This window comes from Colletotrichum siamense (genome assembly GCF_013390195.1).
Source record: "Colletotrichum siamense strain Cg363 chromosome Unknown KSG_Cg363_contig01, whole genome shotgun sequence".
Taxonomy (NCBI): domain Eukaryota; kingdom Fungi; phylum Ascomycota; class Sordariomycetes; order Glomerellales; family Glomerellaceae; genus Colletotrichum; species Colletotrichum siamense.
Genome location: NW_023501014.1, coordinates 4,700,006 through 4,718,567, shown reverse-complemented (window position 1 = coordinate 4,718,567; position 18,562 = coordinate 4,700,006). Strand labels below are relative to the sequence as shown.

The following is an 18,562-nucleotide window of genomic DNA, read 5'->3' as shown; positions in this document are numbered from 1 at the left end:
GGGGCCGCATGCTTGCGTCACAACGCGGCAAAGAAGCTACTTGGTTGGCGTCGTCGGGGCGCTGCCACGGGCAACGCGTCTTTCGCCATCGCAGCACAAACAGGTTCGACAGCAGAGAGAAGAATGCTTCTCACTAGGACCAATTTTTCGAACCCTCTCGCTGTGAGCCGCGTGTCGAACTACAACCAGCACGAGGAGCGCTTCTGCCGCCTCCAACTGACGAACTGGGCTGCAGATTTACAGCGCAGTCTGGTTAGGGAACGGCTAATGCGAGAACGAAGATCGCGAGAGCAGGCATCTGTGTGGCTGAGAGGAACATGGAGAGAGGTAGACTTGTCTTCAGATGACAGAGGTCCATCCATGGCACTGGCACGGACTCGGGGGCGACCAAATTCTCTCAGGAAGAGAAGACACAGTTTTGGGTCAGATGTGCTGGTGAAGGAACATGACCCCCTAGGTCTGCTACAACTCAGGGACTTTCGGTGGAAAGGCACCCTGGAAATGGTTGGTGGCGTCGGCATACTCGGTGGTTTGGCATGGCTGCTGATCTGAGGATAAGGCTTTCTTGGAGACGAACGAGCAACTAGCTGCCTACAGAGGTTGCCTTGTTCATATCGCGTGAAAAATGTTGCGTCACCGACCTTGTTATTAATGTGGCGTATACATGAATTGAAAAGCGGTTCTTGCGATTCTTTCCATACCTTATAACGAAGTTGCAAGTACTGAGCTTACTTCCAGAGCGTGAAAGGTGCATGATACAGCCCGGTGTGTAGGATTTTGTAGGTGCCTACCTCCCCACTAAGGTGCCTACGGCACCTACCTGTGGCAGGTATTGCGTGAAGGAACCTGCGGGACGTACGGATACCTAGGTACAGTGCTGTAGCAAAAAGAAACATAAAAAAAAAACGCTAATTTTAAGAATTATACTAAGAGCTTACTAGATTTTTAACTATCTAACATTTATATTTATATAACTATTATATATAAAAATATATTAAAGCTTAGATTTTATTTTTCTATAATATTTACTTATTAATTACTTTTTTGAAATTTATAAAAGTATATATTTATATAAAATTATTTAACTTTAATATAAGTTAATAAAACTTTATATATTATAATAAGATATAGAAAACTACTTATATATAAAAAACTAGACTTTTAAGATAAGTATATACTTATTATAATATAGTAAAGTAGTTAAGTTTATATAAAATCTGCAAAATTAGCGCTTTTTATTTCTTTTTTAATAACGCCACTGCACCTACGTACCTTAAGGCAAGGTATGACGTGACGGGAAGGCGCGGGTACTCAGCCTGCATGTAAAGTCTCCCCAGCAAATCGGGCCTTGGTTCAGTACCTTACTCGGCAGCCTTAGCGCCATTGACGCGCCACGGCCTGCTCTAGTCTCGCGCGTCTACAGTCCTGTGCTCTCCCACTCTCCCCTGCGCTTTCTCCAGCGTCCCGTATTCCAACGGAGGCATCCACTACCTACTATCTACCACGCCAGGCTGGGTTTGCCTTGTCGTCAATCAGCATACGTCTGTTTGCCTTTACTTAGAGCATCCTTCTCTCCGACAAACCCTTCCTCCTCATCGCCATTCCTCGCTGCTTGGCCAGGTGCCGCTCCGCTTATCCACGTTTTTTCGACTTGGATGTTCTTCGCGTATCGGTCGCGAAGAAAGTAGCACCTAGGCATGGCCAGCGAAGAAAGAGCTTACGGCGTAACGCCGCCCATCTCCACAGCCCTTCCGACGGAATTGGAGAACCAGGCGAAAGAGGCACTCATTGAGGAACTCAAGAAGCAGAATACCTTCGAAAGTCCCGCAGAGACTGCCAAAAGGCAAGCAATCTAACCGTTCGAGTCGCCCCGAATGTGTCCTACTAGCACGACAATCTAACCCATTCCTTGGCGAATCCAGGTACCAGGTCATCAACCACCTCCAGCAGATTTGCGACGAATTCGTAAAAAGGGTAGCTCGCAAAAGGGAAGAAGGAAATGAGGCTCTCATTAGAGATGCGAGAGGCCAGATTTTCACCTATGGCAGCTTTCGCCTGGGCGTCTACGGCCCCGGCTCCGATATCGATACCCTCGTCGTCGCCCCCAAGTACGTTACTCGGTCCGATTACTTCGAAATATTCCCCGGTCTGCTCAAGGAAATGGCCCCGGCCGACGCAATAACGGATATGGCAGTGGTGGAGGATGCCTTCGTTCCCATCATCAAGTTCGAATTTTTTGGCATCAGCATCGACTTGATTTTCTCCCGTATTGCCATGCTGAAGCAGCTGCCCAAGGAGTTCAATGTCCAGGACTCCGGCTTGCTTCGAGGTCTAGACGAGGCAGAACTTCGCTCCTTGAATGGTACGCGTGTTACGGACGAGATTCTAAGTCTTGTGCCGGAAGAGGCTACCTTCAAGTTAGCACTGCGCGCCATCAAACTTTGGGCACAGCGACGCGCAATCTATGCCAACATCATGGGCTTCCCCGGTGGTGTGGCATGGGCAATGCTGGTCGCTCGAGTTTGCCAGCTGTATCCGAAGGCCGCCAGCTCTGTCATCGTTAACAAATTCTTCCATATCATGCGCCGTTGGCCGTGGCCGCAACCCGTACTGCTGAAGAATGTGGAAGGTGGTCCTCTGCAGGTCCGCGTCTGGAATCCCAAGGTGGGTTGGAAATCGAAGAGCCTGGTTCAAACCTGTCTTCGGACCTCTGTTGACCCTCGCACTAGGTTTATAAAGGGGATCAATTCCACCTCATGCCCGTCATCACCCCCGCCTACCCTTCCATGTGTGCGACCTACAATATCACACGATCTGCCATGACGGTCATTCAACAGGAGTTAACGAGAGGTTGCGAGATTACAGACAACATCATGGTTGGCAAGAATCCTTGGAGTGATCTGTTTGTGAAGCATACCTTCTTCACCCAAGGATACAAATACTACATTTCAGTTATCACCGCGAGTACTGACAAAGAAGCCCACAAGATATGGTCTGGTTATGTCGAGTCAAAAGTTCGTGTCTTGGTCCAGGGCTTGGAGCAGCATCAGTCTATAGCATTGGCACATGCGTTCAATAAGGGCTACGAGCGCCGTCACAGATGTACGAGCGACGAAGAGGTCCAGCAAATTCAGGCAGGAAGCTTGAATTTCCTTGTCAAAGACAGCCAGGCCACAGACGACGCGAGTGCTTTGAAGGAAGAGAAGCTCGAAACCAAAGCTGAGCTGAACGGGATTCCAGGTCTCAAGACCGAGACAGACAGCATTCCCGGGCTGAAAGCTGAAGCGCTTGACACGAACGTGGGTTCAAAGAAGGAGGTCATCGGAGGGGACAAGTTCAAATTGGAGGATGAGCATCAGGTCAAGCTGGAGGACTGCAAACCACGGTCGCCTCTGGCCGAGGTGTTCACGACAACGCACTATATCGGCCTTACATTGAGCGAAGGTAGGTCGCCGCTAATTGATTTGTGTTCAGCACTCCATCCTTCCTTTCAGGTTCCCTTGGAGTCTTCTGGGTGTGGGTAATGCTGACTTGCTAGGCGCCAAATCGCTTGATCTATCGTATCAGGTGGACAACTTCAAGTCGCTGTGTACTTCGTGGGATAAATATGAGCCCACACTCAACTCCCTGACGGTCCAGCATGTGCGAAGGTAGGCGCAACACGCGGATGTATCAGTGACTAGGCTCATTCGTATCTAGTTTCAACCTCCCCGACGACGTTTTCGAACCTGGCGAAAAGAAGCCCCTGAAGCCTCAGAAGAGGCAAAATGCCACCAACGGGGCTGCGCAAGTCAAGAAACGAGGTGCTTCAGAGGTATTGCCACCACTTGAGCTCGCCGCTACAACGGAAAGCTCGCTACGGCCCAATGAAATCCCTTCACCAATCTTTGCTAACGAGTCATCTAGGAAACTCCACAACCTCCAGCAAAACGCCAGGCCGCCTCTGTGACAGCGGCCGGCTGAGAGTGTTCTGCAGAGCATGCTATCGCACACCGTGCATCAAGGCCTTTCAAGTATTCAGCTTCGCCTGCGAACACTGTTGGCATGATGCCAGTACAGCAGCCTCTGCTGTACACCCCTTTCACCAGTTCACTAATCAGCAGGCAAGGAATGACGAATGCACTCCAGCTGGGTCAACTGCGGCACCATGGGACGGCTTCAGACGGCAAATGCAAAACTAGTCAGGATGCTGGCGCTACTTGTCGAAGAAAAATTCAGCCAGTCGACACACCCCACAACCAACCCCCCAGAAAAAAGAAAAGGAATCAAAAATAGCAGTACGTATCGTGGACTTTGGTATGTTACTCGCCGATGGTCGCTCGACGTGAGTCTACTCGGACGAGCGGAGACTACTAAAGAGCAATCCAGGAATAGAACTGGCACCCATGAAATAGGCGTAAAGGGAGCATGCGGTTTGTATGCATTGCAGTCAGTATCTTCTACTCTCAGGTGGCTGGATGCGCTTGAGTAATTGTACATTAGATATTCCACAGCTTCACGAATAGACTGTGCATTATCACTTGTGGTTGGTGGCCCTCGTCTCGTAAAGTTTGAATTGTGTCGGCTCGAGATATCTATCAGCAGTAGTCGTCGTCGTCGTCGTCGTCACTACCACTCGACCAACCCTCGCGGTATGCTTCAGCAAGATCGGCAAGCTCGTTGCTAATATCCTCACGATCCTCCACACCGATGGAAGACGCAACAGCTATGCGCAGTTCCTTCATTGCTGCAGACACGGATGTGTCTGTGGAGAGGCTCGCTATGGTGCCCAAAGTGTCTGGGGAGGTCTTGTCGCTGCGGTCTGGGTAGATGTGAGGGAAACTATCGAGCATGGGGAACCCCTTTTCTGTGTGGTATCTGTGGCATGGTGAGCTCTAATTAGATAGTGAGGTAGCTTGTGCCGAATCCTCCTTGACATTGGGAGGTATATCGAAGAGAGCGGCAGTTCTCTCACCTCTGAGTGCTCGTCTCCACAAGGGCAGCTCTGGGCCGATGTGTTTGCTTGCTATCTTCCGAGATTTGTGCCTGGCCACGGGTGGTGACAGTGTGACCAAAGAAATGTGGCGTGCTAGCCGATTCCTCGAGGCTTCTTTTGCGGGGCAGGGGTTTGGTTCTCAGGATATCAAAAAAGTCAACGTCCAGCTTGGTGTGGTCGTCTACATGGTTTATTCCCGCGCTCGAGATTGATTTCGGCCCGGTAACGCTCAACTGAAGCCTGCTCATAGTCTGCTTACCCTGCAGGTTCAAACCGCTGACTAAATCACCAAGTGAGGCCCGAGGGCTACTTCCACCAACTTGAGAATTCAGACGCGACGCGATAGTGGCCGTCTCCATGGCAGTACTAAGCAGGGCTGAAGTATGCCAGAGAGACTGCAAGTTCAGGTTGATGTTGGAGGGCAGTCGGCCGTGAGGAAGTGCCATGGGCACCATCATGGAAGCATGCTCACATAGGTCCTTGACGGTTCTCGCAGTATTGGCTGCTTGCGTACGTCGTTGATCCTGGCGATAGGGTTAGTCTGGTTGCCAGGACGAAGAAGCTGCCCAAGAATCTAGATTGGGGGCTCTCACAATCATCAGCCCCGGAGCAGGTGCCTGCAGACCCCAAACCCATATGGGAGTTTTTCCGTATTCATCCCGTAAACGCTGGATGTACTCGGTCGCGAAGCCACCCCAGGCGTCGTCGATGGTGGTGACGATTTGGAAGCCCTGCGTTTGGTCCGCTTCTTCGATGAAAGGGCGAAAATCTCGGTCCACTATATCATGCTCCCTGTCCAGACCGTCAAAAAGCTCTTTTCCTAGTGACCATTTATCAAAGGGCATGATGGATGAGTTGAGCTCATAGTCGTATAGTTGATTGAGTGATTTCGGGTGGTAGAAGACGCGAGAGAAGTCTGACCAGTACCGCACGTCGGACGGTTTGAGTGTCGGAGCAGGAGCGCCAAGATCAAGACTCTGCTGGTAGGCACTCTGCTCTATCTCAGGCTGTTTGTGAACACGAGCCGACCCTTCCCTGTCATGAGGTGAGCAGGACTGGGGAAACAAAGGGCCGTTCTGGTGAGGGGATATGGATTGAACCGACCAGAGATGGGTGGGAGCAGATTCATCGCTAGCGTCGTAGAGGGCATTGATCTTGCGGAGTGAACCGAAGCCGCCCTTCAGGTCATAGATGATGGTGCGCGGGAGGAAGGTCTCGGAGCCATCCAGGGCTACACCTGGGCGCCAGTGAACGTTATGATTCACCGGAGATTCATCCTCGGCCGAGTAGGTGAAATAGGATTCCTGAGAAAGAAACGAGTCGAGTCAGTGGCCAACGAGCAAAGCGGTGGTATAGAAAGCTGGGGTCTGAACCTGGGTGTTCCAGAAATGAGTTGCTGCGTAGTTGCTCAGCTCGCCCAGTTGCAGAGTGATGATCTCGTGCATTTTGATAAAGACTGGCCAAAGTGTGTAGCGCAAGTATGTCTACTGCAATGCCAATTTACGTGTACCCATGTGATATTCAATTCGATGCGGGCAATGTGGGGGGGTGGGATAAGTGAGGTAAGGTACTACTGTTCTCTATCGCGTTCCATCCGCCCTACAGCCCAGCTGGGTTTTGGGTATCTCTACGTGACCGATTGAGCGACTAACGTTCGCGTGTATGGCTTATGAATGTGCCCCCCTTCCCCCTTCTTTCTGCCTAAAATAAGAATTGAAGTAGCTGAAATGCTAGTCGTGCCGTTCGTCCATTGGGTATCAAGAATCCAACGCAACTCGGCGGAATAAGGGAGCAACGCGCGCACTACCGCCATTTCTAGGGATAGAAAACGGCGACGTTGCGGTGCGCCGCCCGAGGGTCTGGAATGATGGCAGATATTCTCCCCCCTGACGGGATGTCGGTTCCTAATTCCATCGCACCACCCTGCGATGCGATGGACTTTGATGATTCAACCTTGGCCACAGGACAGGGCTTCACGGGCTGTGAGAAATCCACAGTCGGTCGGCAACCTGTGTATGCTATCCATCAATGCACTAGGAAACTGCGTAGGGCGGCGGACGGGTAAGGAGTGGGCACGATGCACGGAACCTGACACCTTTTTCGCGCTCAATGCACGTAATTTAGCCTCCTGAGGAGCGAGGGTACGCACGCTACACGCACACGTACAGTATCAGCCCGGACTCCGTGCCTGGCGGTACCTCAGTAGTGGAGGTATCTCAAGTAGGTTGGTTGCCTTACTTCAGCCCGGGCAGGTAGGTAGATAGGTACCTGCTGGCCAGTCCAGATAGCCACTGGGAGGCTTAGCATACCGTCACAGGCCACTGATTTACCTTTCGTCCCTCAGCTCTATCAGCCTTGGCAAAATGTACCTCACCTAGGCACCTTGTCTGGTACCGACACCCCCGACTTAATTAACGCCCTTCCCCCTCCCTCCCTCCCAAAAAGGACGACGCGTGCCAGACATTCGCGACAGCATCTCTCAACCCTTGCACAAATCCAAGCCAACCGCTGGCTGATATCCTCAGCTCCCACCACTCATCATCTTCACCTCCACGGTTACCACTGTTCGTGATCGCAAACTCTGGCCTAGGGATCACTTTTCTTTTCCCTCCTCTGCTTCCGCAGGTTTTAGACGCATACCTGTGGTGGTCATCAACGCCATCCGACCGCGGCTGCTACCACGACTGCGACCGCGACCCAATCTTGAAAGTGAGCCACCTGCGCTTGCGCCTCGCGTGGTCCCAAGCCCCGGCTTTCTTCTCAAAGCATCGGGATAACTCACATTCAACCGAAGCCTTATCCAACCTACAGCCTCCCTCGCTTCCGCACTACTCGCAGCCAACCAACCCATCCAACGCACACCCTACGCCTATCCTCCTGGTGGCATTTTTCTGCCTCGAAGTCCACTTCAACCAGCCCTCACGAGTCTACGAGACACGACCGCTCGCCCCCCATTCCTCAATCCTCTGAGACCGACTACTTGAACAAACGCCGCCCATCATTGTTTGCCCGGTTTGGCACCTCCGAACTCCCCTTGCTCGGATCCTTCCCCATCAGCTGCCGCATGCTGCAAAAGACACATCCTCATCATGCCTGCATCAGCAAAGCGCTCCCAGCGCACCCGTCGCGACACCCGCCGGGACACTTCTCCTGCCGCAAGAGTCGATGATAGCTCACCTAGTCGCCCTGCCAAGCGTCGCAAGAAGGTACCCGTTTCCCTAACCCAGGTACGCGCCACATCAGGACGGTCTTCTGACATTGCTTCTAGGTTGAAGAACCGCCGCCAGTCTCGCCCGCCGACGAAGACGAGTCCAGTCTCACCGCCGATCAGTCCGGTCAGCCCTCCAGCGACGATGATCAGCTACTCTCCCAGGTCGTCCAGCATTTGACTTATCCTAAAGAGGGGCCTGTGCAAGCCAGCAAAGATCATGCAAACTCTATGCATGAAGCCAACAAGAACGGCGTTCAGGCGTATGCTAAGATCGCCGCACAGGATTGGACCTTTTACATCACGAAACTTAACGTCAATATTGGTCGCTCTGCTGAAGGTGTCGACGAGGATGACGAGGACTTTATCCACATCGATCTTGGCCCGAGTAAAATGGTCTCCAGACAACACGCTCGCATTTACTTCAGTTCTAAGGAAGAGGTCTGGTTCCTCGAAGTCAAGGGAAGGAACGGTGTCCGAGTGGATGGCGTGTCCTTGAAAGCAGGTCATTCGAACCCTCTTCAGAGCGGTCAAGTACTCGACATCGGTAACACGGAGATGATGTTCGTCCTGCCGACAGAGGTCACCCCTCTCCACATCCACAATCTCTACCTGAAGAGGGCTGGTTTGTCACGACAAGATATCACAAGTCCCCCTCAACCCAGAACAGATTTGCCAGAGGAGCCGTCCTCAGCTCTGGGATCAACAATCAGGAGTTCGCGAGGCCAGCACTTCCGCCAGCCCATAGCTCCGGCACCAGCAGATTACAAGCGACCTGGGACCCCTCCCTCTGTGCGTGGGAAGCCCACACCATCGCAACACAAGTCGCCACATTATTCGAGCTCGGGCACTCTGTTGGTGAACTCGAATGACATTGATCTTAGTCACGACGATAATAAGCACATCAAGCCACAATACAGTTACGCGCAAATGATCACTCAGGCCATTATCAATACACCCGAAGGGAAGCTCAATTTGAATGGTATCTACAACTTTATCATGAACAACTACGCCTATTACAGGCACCAGCAAGCCGCAGGATGGCAGGTACGTTTCATGTGACCAGTTCCGTCTCGCTCAGACTGTTAATCTTGTTAAAGAACTCCATTCGTCATAATCTCTCGCTGAACAAATCATTCGACAAGGTGGCCAGATCCACTGATGAGCCTGGCAAAGGCATGAAGTGGCAGATTGTCGCAGAGGCACGTGAAGAAATGACCAGGAGTGCATACAAGGGCGGTCGGGGTGGCCACCGAGGCTCCTCAGCGCCTTCTTCGCCCAGCCAGTTGAACTACATCACACACGGTCCGAAAGACGTGAATGCAAGAGGGGAGCCTGCCTCAACGCGGAAACGAAAAGTGTCGGCTACGGGCTCGCCGCCTCCCAGCTCTTCCCTTGCTGCGGTACAATCCACCCCAGACCGAAGCACACGTCGTCTTGCACCTCCCAGCACGGCATTGACTGCGGATGGAAGTCCTCTACCAAGGCCCCGCAAGGGCGGCACGTCGGCCTCGGCGAGCTTCACCTCGACAAGCTACAATGATCAATCTCCGACACTGACTTCATCGTATCTTCCTGACGATGGAGCATCCTTCGTAACACCCGCACCCCACCGAGTTCACCCACGACTAGCACCGCCTAGCACTGCCCAGAGGCCTAGCCAGCACATGCCTACCAGCTCCCCGGCGCCCTTTTGGAAGTATGCCGAGATTGGTAGCACTCCGCTGAAGCCTGGCGCCCACTTCGACATGAGCCCGTCCAAACCGTCTCTAGGTGGGGTTCCTCAGAGCAGTAGTCCCCCTCCGGCCAAGTCACCCAACCAGAGCCCGACAAGATCTCAGAATAAGGAATCATCCCGGGAGGCGCCAAGCGAGCCTTCGAATCCTCCCGAAATCGAAGAGGAGCAGGGTTTTGACTTAGCAAAGTGAGTTCTGGAACCATCGACGGCAGAGGTTTTATTGTACTAACAACCGCGCCAGGGGTTTCCAAAGCATTGGTTCGTACCATGCGCCTGTGAGCCGAGGAATTTCCATAGCTAGTGCTATGAACGGTCACTCATGATAATGGTAGCTAATGACAAGACATGAATTTTTGAGAACCGATCACCAACGGGTTCCGAGTGTGTGCCTCAGTCCATAGACAGTGGTATCTTGAGGAACGGGTGGACGGGCCTCTTGCCGAGCGCGAAATCATTTAAAAGAGTGAAGAAGTGTGATTCTGTCAAGTGTTCCGCCCTATGCTACTTTTTTTTTTCTCTAAGTGCCGGAATCTATCAAGTATGCACCGACCGTTAAGCCCATCCAATTATATCAAGTACACTTGCCCCAACCTCGTTATCACGTATATTCTGATAAAAATACAAGTGTGTGACGGCGTTGATGTCTGTCCCGGCAGGATCAGCAGCCAAAAGCGTGCACACGTTTCTCTTTTGTTTGCGATTTACTTAGAGGCCTTGCCTCTTCTCTTAGGGTTACCCCTGCTCGGCCTTCCTTTTGAGGACTTCGCCTGCTGGTCAGTGCCCTCGATGAACTTGATGAGTTCGTCGATGCTGCGCGAGTCCATTTGCGAGGAACCGCCCAGACGAGAGTTTTGCGTGGTAGACACGCGAGGAGCGGGTGCGGATGCCTCGTAAGGAGACCCCTTGGGCGTGAAGCGTATGCCGGCACGGAGACGGCGTGCCTGAGCATCCTTCGCGTGCTTGGCAAGAGCAACGGCGTTCTGTGTCAACTGCTCAAGCCAGCTCTCTGCCTCCTTTGTGTTTTTGTCATCAGGGCCGAGCTCACTGAGGAAGATGTTGTAAGACTCGCGCATGCGGTTGACGGCGGCCTTTGAGTCCTGGTCCAGCGCAAGAGCTTGAGCGAGCTGGAACAGAAGAGTGGCAGCATTGATGGACTGCTTGCCGAAAACCTGCTCACAAATGCGAAGGGACTCCTCGAACCACAGCCTTGACTCATGGTAGGACTTGAGATGTTGCAGCATGACAGCCCCATTGTTGATAGTAGTGATAGAGTCGGGATGGTCAGCGCCGTAGATGATCTTCCAAAGCTTCAACGCATGCTTGGCGTAAACCAAAGCGGCGTTGCTATCGCCCGCCTGGTGCAGGAAGAGACTCAAGTTGAGGTAATTGAGGAGAGTCTCGGCGGAGTCGACACCGACCGTCCTCTCAGAGACGACAATGGCCTTTCTTGCGAGCTCAACTGCGGCCTCCTTCTCTTCCAGTTGGTAGTACAGCATGGAGAGGGTGTTGTAGACGCGAGCGACCTCGGGATGAAGAATTCCATAAATCTGCTCATGCAGGGATAATGACTCCAGAAGAAGTTCTTGGCCAAGCTTGCGCTGGCCCTGCATGATGGAAATACGGCCAGCCTCCAGAGCTTCTTCGGCAAGAGCGCTTCGCGGGCACGAGTGCTTGACCACTGGCACGAAATTGACGATATCGTCAGCGGTGAAGGCGGTGGCGGGAGGCGGCGGGCTCGAGGAGGTAGGCGAAACATCCTTGGGCGCCTTCTTCTTCTTCTTGTTTTTGCTCTCGCCGTTGGCCCCATTTGTAGAGGTGCCGTTGGTAGCAGGAGCTGGAACGGCCTGCTCAATAGGCCTGCTGGTGAAGTTATATTCCTTTGCCTGCAGCTGAAAGCCAAGCTTCAGGGAAATTTCACGCAAGAGCTGGAGGGGCTTGAATTGAGTAAACCACTGAGCGTCCAGACGGTATCTGAATCTCTTGAAAGTTTGTTCCTCGATACTGGTACGGATGGTCTCGGGCGTGGCCTTCTCGAACGACAAGTCGGCATCTGAGTACAGAGACCTCAGAGTTGAGTCGATTTCAGCGGGGGGGTTGGGGTTCAATTGGGACCCCAAAAGGCAGTTGAGGAGGTGGGAAATGCAAGCCGATGTGAAAGGTGCGGGCAGATGTCTGAGATATGTGGCAGCGACGTGCTTGAATGACCGAGCGACCATGTCCTGGATGCAAATGTCTTTCAGGCACTGAAGGCGAGGATCCGAGGCGAGAGTTGCAACCTTGCCCGTGTATCTGATGTTGATGCCCCTCTTGTGCAAGAGACGGCCAAGAGATTGACCATCCATGGGGAAGCTAATATCGCAGTCGGTAAGCTCACGAATGAGGTCGGAAATGACCTGCTCTCGAAGATACTTGCAGGCGAGGCGGACATCCTCTTCATCCCGCTCCATCTCAGCCTTCTCCGCATCGGTCTTAGGGACTTGGCCGCTAAAGACATCGGGGTTCAGGGAAAACTGGAACTTCGAAAGGTCAATGTGGTCTTTCGACTCCTTTGACTCGTTCAATGCCTCTGCCTCCTTGTTGTTTTCGGGCTTCCCGGCCTTAACAGGGTCCTTGGCGGATTTGGACTCTGCTTCGCTTCCGCTTTCACTCTCACTCTCCTCACTGTCATCACTTCCGTCGCTCTCGTCCTCGGTCTTGGCTTGTTGAGATTTCTTAGACTCGGCAGGGGCTTCCTTTGTCGCGTCCTTAGCCTTGCCACGCTGGGCAAGCTCCTCGTCGACCCAGGCTTTCATCTTCTTTCTGCCGTACGACTCGACCAATTCGGGGCGGAGGACCGCCATACGATGAGGATAGTCATCGAAGCCCTCCTCATTCTCCTCAAGCCAATCGATATCCAAAGGCGTCACGCGATACAAGTCCAGAACGTACTTTCTTCCGTCTGTGCCCATCAAGCCCTTGGTCTCGACGCTGGCCTCCAGGTCGACGCGCTTGCCATCCTTGTCCCAGACAGCATGCTTTTTGACCCTGAGAGCGCGCGACAGCTTTTCGAAAACAGACACGAATCGCTCGTCAGACGCGACAACATCTTTGCCGTCAACAGCGCCATAGTCGATTTGGTTTTCGCCAGGGTCCCTCTGCTTGAAAATGCCAGGCACGATACTCTGACCAACGATGCGTTTACCAAGGTAATCGACAACGACCGTGGCAGGTGTGAAGAGGCCATCGATGTCCAGCTGGTTCACCAGCCTGACACCCGCCACGTCTTTGCCAGTTGCAACACGGGCGGCCTCATCGCCTCCCTCGGAAGTGAACGTGCCCACGCCATCGGCACCAAAGGAGAAGAAGACATTGTTGTAGACAAAGATCTGGGCGTCCTTGCATTCCGTGGGGTTCAGGGGGGCGACCTCTCCGCGAGCAACCAAGACCGCACCTCGAGTTGCAGCGTCGTTGTAGTCAGCGAAAAGTTTGGACATGAGACGCTCACGGAAAACTCTGTCTTGGACGGTCTCTTTCGGCAGCTCTCTCGCTGACTGGAATTCTTCATTCCAGTCTCGCAAAGTGTCCGTGTTATCGGCACCTGCAATCAAGTATGTTTCTTGGGACCGTGTGGGGTCGGCAGAATGGGCGCATAGTGGGGAAGACGCCGAAGGTACGATCCATGGCGCTGAGGGAATGGCATTGGTGATTTGGAATGTCGCCAATGGGTCCTTAAGGCTATTGAACTCCTGGAATTTCAAGAAAGAGGCCGAGAAAGATGGTGAAATGAGGTCGAGTAGATTCAGCAGTGAGTGAGCCGACTGGCCTTTAGGGGCAGGTCGAGGAAAGGGATCGAACTTCTGGTTGGAGGACTTGTTGACGAAGAAGCCGCCAACGTGAGCTGTGATCTGGTGCTGCTCGCCCTCATTGGTCGTGGCCACAAGGTACAAGAGGTGGCCTCGTTGCTTGAGGTGAGGGGGCGGGGGGTTCCAGGCCGACAAAGAGATAGACTTGATAGTCTTCGGAGCTTCTTCCTCGGGTGCTGGGGGAAGCAGAGTGGAAAGCGGAACCGGCGCACCAAAGCTGTACTCATTTTTAGTGGCATCGTCCTTGGCGGCTTGGGAATGGACCTGTTCTGCATTGGACTGCTCTTCCGACGGGGGCTCGACGGTATCGAGAAGAGACAGGCCCGGAAGAACACCTTGGACAGTATCGGTACGGTCTCCGGCAGCGCCAATGAGCTCTCTAACTCGAACAAGATGTATGCGAGCCTCTTTCTCGGTGTAAGGCTCCTCGACCAGCGTGACCTCGGGGTCCTCGCTCAAGCCTTGTATATCCGAGATAGGAAGGAAGTCGTTGATGCGCTCGCCTCGATGTTCCAAGTGGAAGCAGGTGTACTGGAACGCCACAGGCAAGTCGATGATGGACTGCCGAACTTCATGGACCTGCTCTTGAGGAGAGACCTGCAGCGGAACAGGCAATCAGCGATGTGTGTACTTGCGAATGGGCATGTGCCAGGCGGCTAACCGTGATCTGCATCTGACCGGGTTCGTGAGGGAGCTTGATGGTAAGATTGATCAATGCTTCCAGACCTTGATCGACCTCAGCGCCCTCGGGTTGAGCCTCGACCTGGCCCTCGGCGGGAAGCTCAGGCTCATTCGTGGCATTATCTGGGTAGATGGCTTTTATTTAGCTTGGACTCAATCAAGAAGCAAGCGCTATAATGGACAATACCTTTGCCTGTGGGTTGATCGGAGTGTGACATTTGTACTTCTCTTGTGCACAACAACTTGATTCCTTGTTCTGAGAAGACAGTCTTCCTCGAGTGGTTGGTTGCGGCCGGAGAAGTAAGACCTTGGGGAAGAGAGGGGTTGAAATCCAACAATCGCACAACCCACCAAAACAACACGATGAGTAAGAAGCGTCAGTACCTTGATTCACTCGACTCCAAGCGAGGGGGGTGAAAAGAAAAAAGGACAGAGGCCTGAAAATGTAGGTGTTCCAACCCAAACGACCAAGTTGGATTTTGCGGGTGTGTGGAGTGAACAAGAGCTTTTCCTGCGAAGAAAAAAAATTCGCTTGTAGAAAAAAAAAAGTCGTGACGGCAATGCACCGGGCCGGCGTATTGGAGCTACATTCGGTTTTTTCGGGGGAGAGGGAGCACCGTGCCGCTCCAGCTCCACCCCAGCTCCAGCACCAGCCGCGGTGGGCTGGGTATCGGCGTCGTTCTAGGGCGGCTCTTAGGTAATACAGTGTACCTAGGAAAGGCACACGCGAGCTGGAAGCTCGGCTGATGTGACCCACTTCAGGAGCCGTTGTTACCCAGGTGCTGGTACCTTAAGTCATCTTGTTTACTTAGCGACAAAGTAAATATTGAGGTGTGAGAAACGACGAATCAAACAGTGAAAGGACTACAACGTGACCTCGTTCGACCAGCATCAACTATTCAATTAGATTTTTTTTTTATCAGACTTTGAGCTCTGTCTTTTCCATTCTCATATTTTTGTTTGCCCAACTTATTCTCACAGTCTGGTATCTCTTTGGGGACAAATCGTCCCAGGTTTGCTTCCTCATCGCGGACCACCGCGGAGACCATTTGCTTCATCTTAACCGCTTGCAGCATTCAACAGCGTTGCAGAGCACTGGTTAGGGGACTTGGACTCTATTCATTAGTCTTTGACATACTTCTTGGGCAGACAGTTCATCCAAGTTTGCCATCGGCATGGCGCGTATTGAAGCTTTCGACAAGCAAAAAGCTGTCTCTGGCGGGCCCTCGAACGATGATCGAGATTATTGCGGGCTCCCAAATACGTCATGGACTGCTTCAAGATGTAGGCGGCTCTTGCGGCCGCTGAACTCTCGCATCATTGCTTTACGGAAGATCTCCGATGCGGAAAACCCAGCTTGGAATGAAGAATCCTGCCGAGCCGGAATCGCCCAAGTAAACCCGCAGCCTCCAGCCAAGAAAACGAAGATCGGCATCGCAACCAAATCAGGTGATCTGAGCAGACGCCCGCAACGTACATATTCGAGGAAAGCGTCCCCAACGCCGAGGACTGGCACAGCAGCCACTCAATCATCATCGAAGGCATCGATAAGGGCCGCCAGTTACTCACGCCAAGCTCCTCAGTCTAGTGTGCCGAACGTACCAACCCCAGTTCTACGGAAAGTGACATATCATGAGCTTGGTGCAACCATTCCCACCACATCTATACACGAAGGGACAGCAACCGCCTACATGGCGCCAAGATTCGAGAGAAAGGGACGATTGGACTCAGCTCTGAGTCAAATGGAACGACTGAGACACAGTTGTTCACTTTCCAAGTATCAACTTTATGAGGGGATTCTCCACGATCTAGATGTACTGCTACGTGCAACCCCGACCGGCAAGCCGTTGGTTCATAAGAAGTCACTTTTGGCGATGAGCATGCGGAAGGTTCCGTCTCGCGCGGCAGAGATTGATGCTTGGGAGAAGCTCGAGGCAGAAGCTCGTGGGGCAGTTTCCTCAATCAAGAAAGTCACTTATTCGCTTCTTGTATATGACGAGTTGGAAGCTTTGGGCGGCGCTGATCACGGATGGGGCCCCCTAGGGCTGTTGTTGAGGGCTCACGCAATCTTCCTCTTGCGAGGGGCCATTGACGACGGCATCCTTGACGAAGAATTCATTCGCATTCTCATCCATCACTGTAAAAAGGTTGGGTGCTATCAAGAATCTGGAGAAATCATGGAGGCCTTCCTAGGACGTCGCTTCACCAAGGCTCGGAGAGACGGTGATGGATACGACAACACTGGTCAAAGTGACGGTTTGAGGATGATGTCCGACCTCGCGACCAACGCCAACATCATGCCGTACTTGCTTCAATCTACATCATTGTTACTGTTTCATGGCTACCTCGACGGGAATGCACTATCGACACAGGCACTGGGCTCGCTATGGACAGCGTCTGCATCGTCTATGCTAGACGAACAGACGAATCCTTCGGCCATTCATTTTGCATCGGTGGGACTTGGATCGCTGTCCCTCTGTGCATTTGGTAGACGGAGGGGACGGAAGGCGAGTGGCTGTAGCACACGCGAGGATGCTGCGAAGCTGACTTTAACGGGCGTGCTCGGAGCTCTATCAGCCATGGCCATGATATCACGAAGAGTTGGGACTGCGACGCGCGTGGACGGAACCACTCGTCGGGTTTCCCACGTAATCCAAGAAGCCCTGGCTTTTGTGACGAGCAAAGGAGGTGGAGGCGATGCATTGTATCCTTTGCTGCTGACCAGCTACCTCGCCTCGGGTTCCACCACGACAGCCAACAACACGGCAAAATCAGCATTGAAGAACATATGGGCAGCCGAGTGTCAATCGCATCGATCCAACGACCAAACCGACAAGCAACACGGCCAACTTCACGATATGACCATTGCCCTTACGTGCTCGGCAGCTCACTGCTGCGGCAAAGCAACTGCTGGGCCATCCAGCAGTCAGTACTTTGCGGCGATTTGCAACCTCGTCGACGAGCTGCATATCCCTCAACTTGCCACGCTGAGCAGCGACGGCGCTTTCCCACTGGCACAGAAGACTGATGACCTGCGTGATCTTGTTTTTGCAGAAGCCCTGATGGGTGCATCATCGGAACACACAATGCCGGAATCTCTAGGCGCAAGGGCTGCTTCTTTCGCTGGCTTCAGATGGGAGGAGGGCATTAGCGAGTGGATCGCTCTGAGTCCAGCTGCGAAGCCACGGACTGCTGTTGGGCTTGCCGCTGTTCTGCCCCGTCGGAGCAGTCGGGATCGCAGTGCGAGTGAGAATATCCCGGCGGCCAGGGTAGAGACGCATGTGCCAATGGCTGCGACGGGGCTGGATGACAGACGTAGGCTTTCCATCGCTACGGACGACGTTATGACCAAGCCGGGCAAATTTGACGAGCGCCGTGGGGGACGGCGCCGAGCCGAGAAGAGAAAGGCCCCGGACGAGCCATATGAGGATGACAAAGAGGAAAGACCGCGAATGCTGGGCCAGGAGAACTGCGAGGGCAAGGCCCAGTTAGGCAAGCTGGCTGTCAAGGCCCGGGGAGGTAGCCGGCGTCCGGTCCGGCGCGGCGAGACAGGCAGTCGCAGGGTTCTGACAGAGTTGACTATCACGAGCAACATGACTGGCCACGGTGATGATGATGAACTAGGATTGTAATGAGCACAGCAACAAGTAAATTGAAAGCATTGTTTTTGGCCAGGCGGAATGGTCGGTGGAATTCAGAACATCCGTCAGTTCATGTTTCATTACCTTGTCCATGTGGAGGTGAGTTGCATTGGTCGACAGGGGTGGCTACTTCGAAGTTCTTTCTAATCCGTAGGCTCTTCCCCTTCCATCCACATGGCCATGTCTTCTTCCGGCTCCGAACCCATGCTTGTTCCTGCGGCGCCCGCGTGGATATACAATGGTTCTTGTGGATGGGTCAGAGGATGGAACGATCCTCGCCAGGCGCCCTCAAGATCACGTATTTCGAAAACACAGCCCGACCCTTCAAGGCCGAGCGAGGCACTCGTAACGAGCAAACGGTTGTCTCGGCGAGCACCCCGGTAGCCCAACAGTAGACGATGTGGATGGACGTCCCAGTGAATGGCGTGAAGCAGGCAAGGACGGATTGAATCGTTCAGACGACGGGGCGATGTGATG

At 53.1% G+C, this 18,562-nt stretch overlaps 5 protein-coding genes across 5 annotated transcripts; 3 read left to right on the top strand and 2 right to left on the bottom strand.

The window, feature by feature from the left end:
• Positions 1 to 1,697: 1,697 nt before the first annotated feature.
• On the top strand, positions 1,698 to 3,949 carry pla1 (Poly(A) polymerase pla1; the record flags this gene model as incomplete). Its single annotated transcript, XM_036633019.1, has 5 exons — positions 1,698 to 1,821; positions 1,889 to 2,664; positions 2,730 to 3,444; positions 3,539 to 3,650; positions 3,700 to 3,949. 5 exons carry the CDS (start codon positions 1,698 to 1,700, stop codon positions 3,947 to 3,949), a joined length of 1,977 nt encoding a protein of 658 aa, XP_036502356.1.
• Positions 3,950 to 4,577: 628 nt separating this feature from the next.
• On the bottom strand, positions 4,578 to 6,420 carry DML1 (the record flags this gene model as incomplete). Its single annotated transcript, XM_036633018.1, has 5 exons — positions 4,578 to 4,857; positions 4,955 to 5,499; positions 5,569 to 6,010; positions 6,080 to 6,279; positions 6,349 to 6,420. The coding sequence occupies 5 exons, from the start codon at positions 6,418 to 6,420 to the stop codon at positions 4,578 to 4,580; spliced, it is 1,539 nt and encodes a 512-aa protein (XP_036502602.1).
• Positions 6,421 to 8,064: 1,644 nt separating this feature from the next.
• On the top strand, positions 8,065 to 10,270 carry FKH2 (Fork-head transcriptional regulator 2; the record flags this gene model as incomplete). The annotated part of the gene is made up of 5 exons (XM_036633017.1): positions 8,065 to 8,181; positions 8,244 to 9,230; positions 9,284 to 10,107; positions 10,163 to 10,196; positions 10,265 to 10,270. 5 exons carry the CDS (start codon positions 8,065 to 8,067, stop codon positions 10,268 to 10,270), a joined length of 1,968 nt encoding a protein of 655 aa, XP_036502601.1.
• Positions 10,271 to 10,622: 352 nt separating this feature from the next.
• Positions 10,623 to 14,662, bottom strand: CGCS363_v001167 (Clustered mitochondria protein-like protein; the record flags this gene model as incomplete). Its single annotated transcript, XM_036633016.1, has 3 exons — positions 10,623 to 14,360; positions 14,425 to 14,579; positions 14,632 to 14,662. The coding sequence occupies 3 exons, from the start codon at positions 14,660 to 14,662 to the stop codon at positions 10,623 to 10,625; spliced, it is 3,924 nt and encodes a 1,307-aa protein (XP_036502604.1).
• A 1,656-nt stretch (positions 14,663 to 16,318) lies between these two features.
• Positions 16,319 to 18,076, top strand: CGCS363_v001166 (uncharacterized protein; the record flags this gene model as incomplete). Its single annotated transcript, XM_036633015.1, has 1 exon — positions 16,319 to 18,076. The coding sequence occupies one exon, from the start codon at positions 16,319 to 16,321 to the stop codon at positions 18,074 to 18,076; it is 1,758 nt and encodes a 585-aa protein (XP_036502603.1).
• Positions 18,077 to 18,562: the final 486 nt, after the last annotated feature.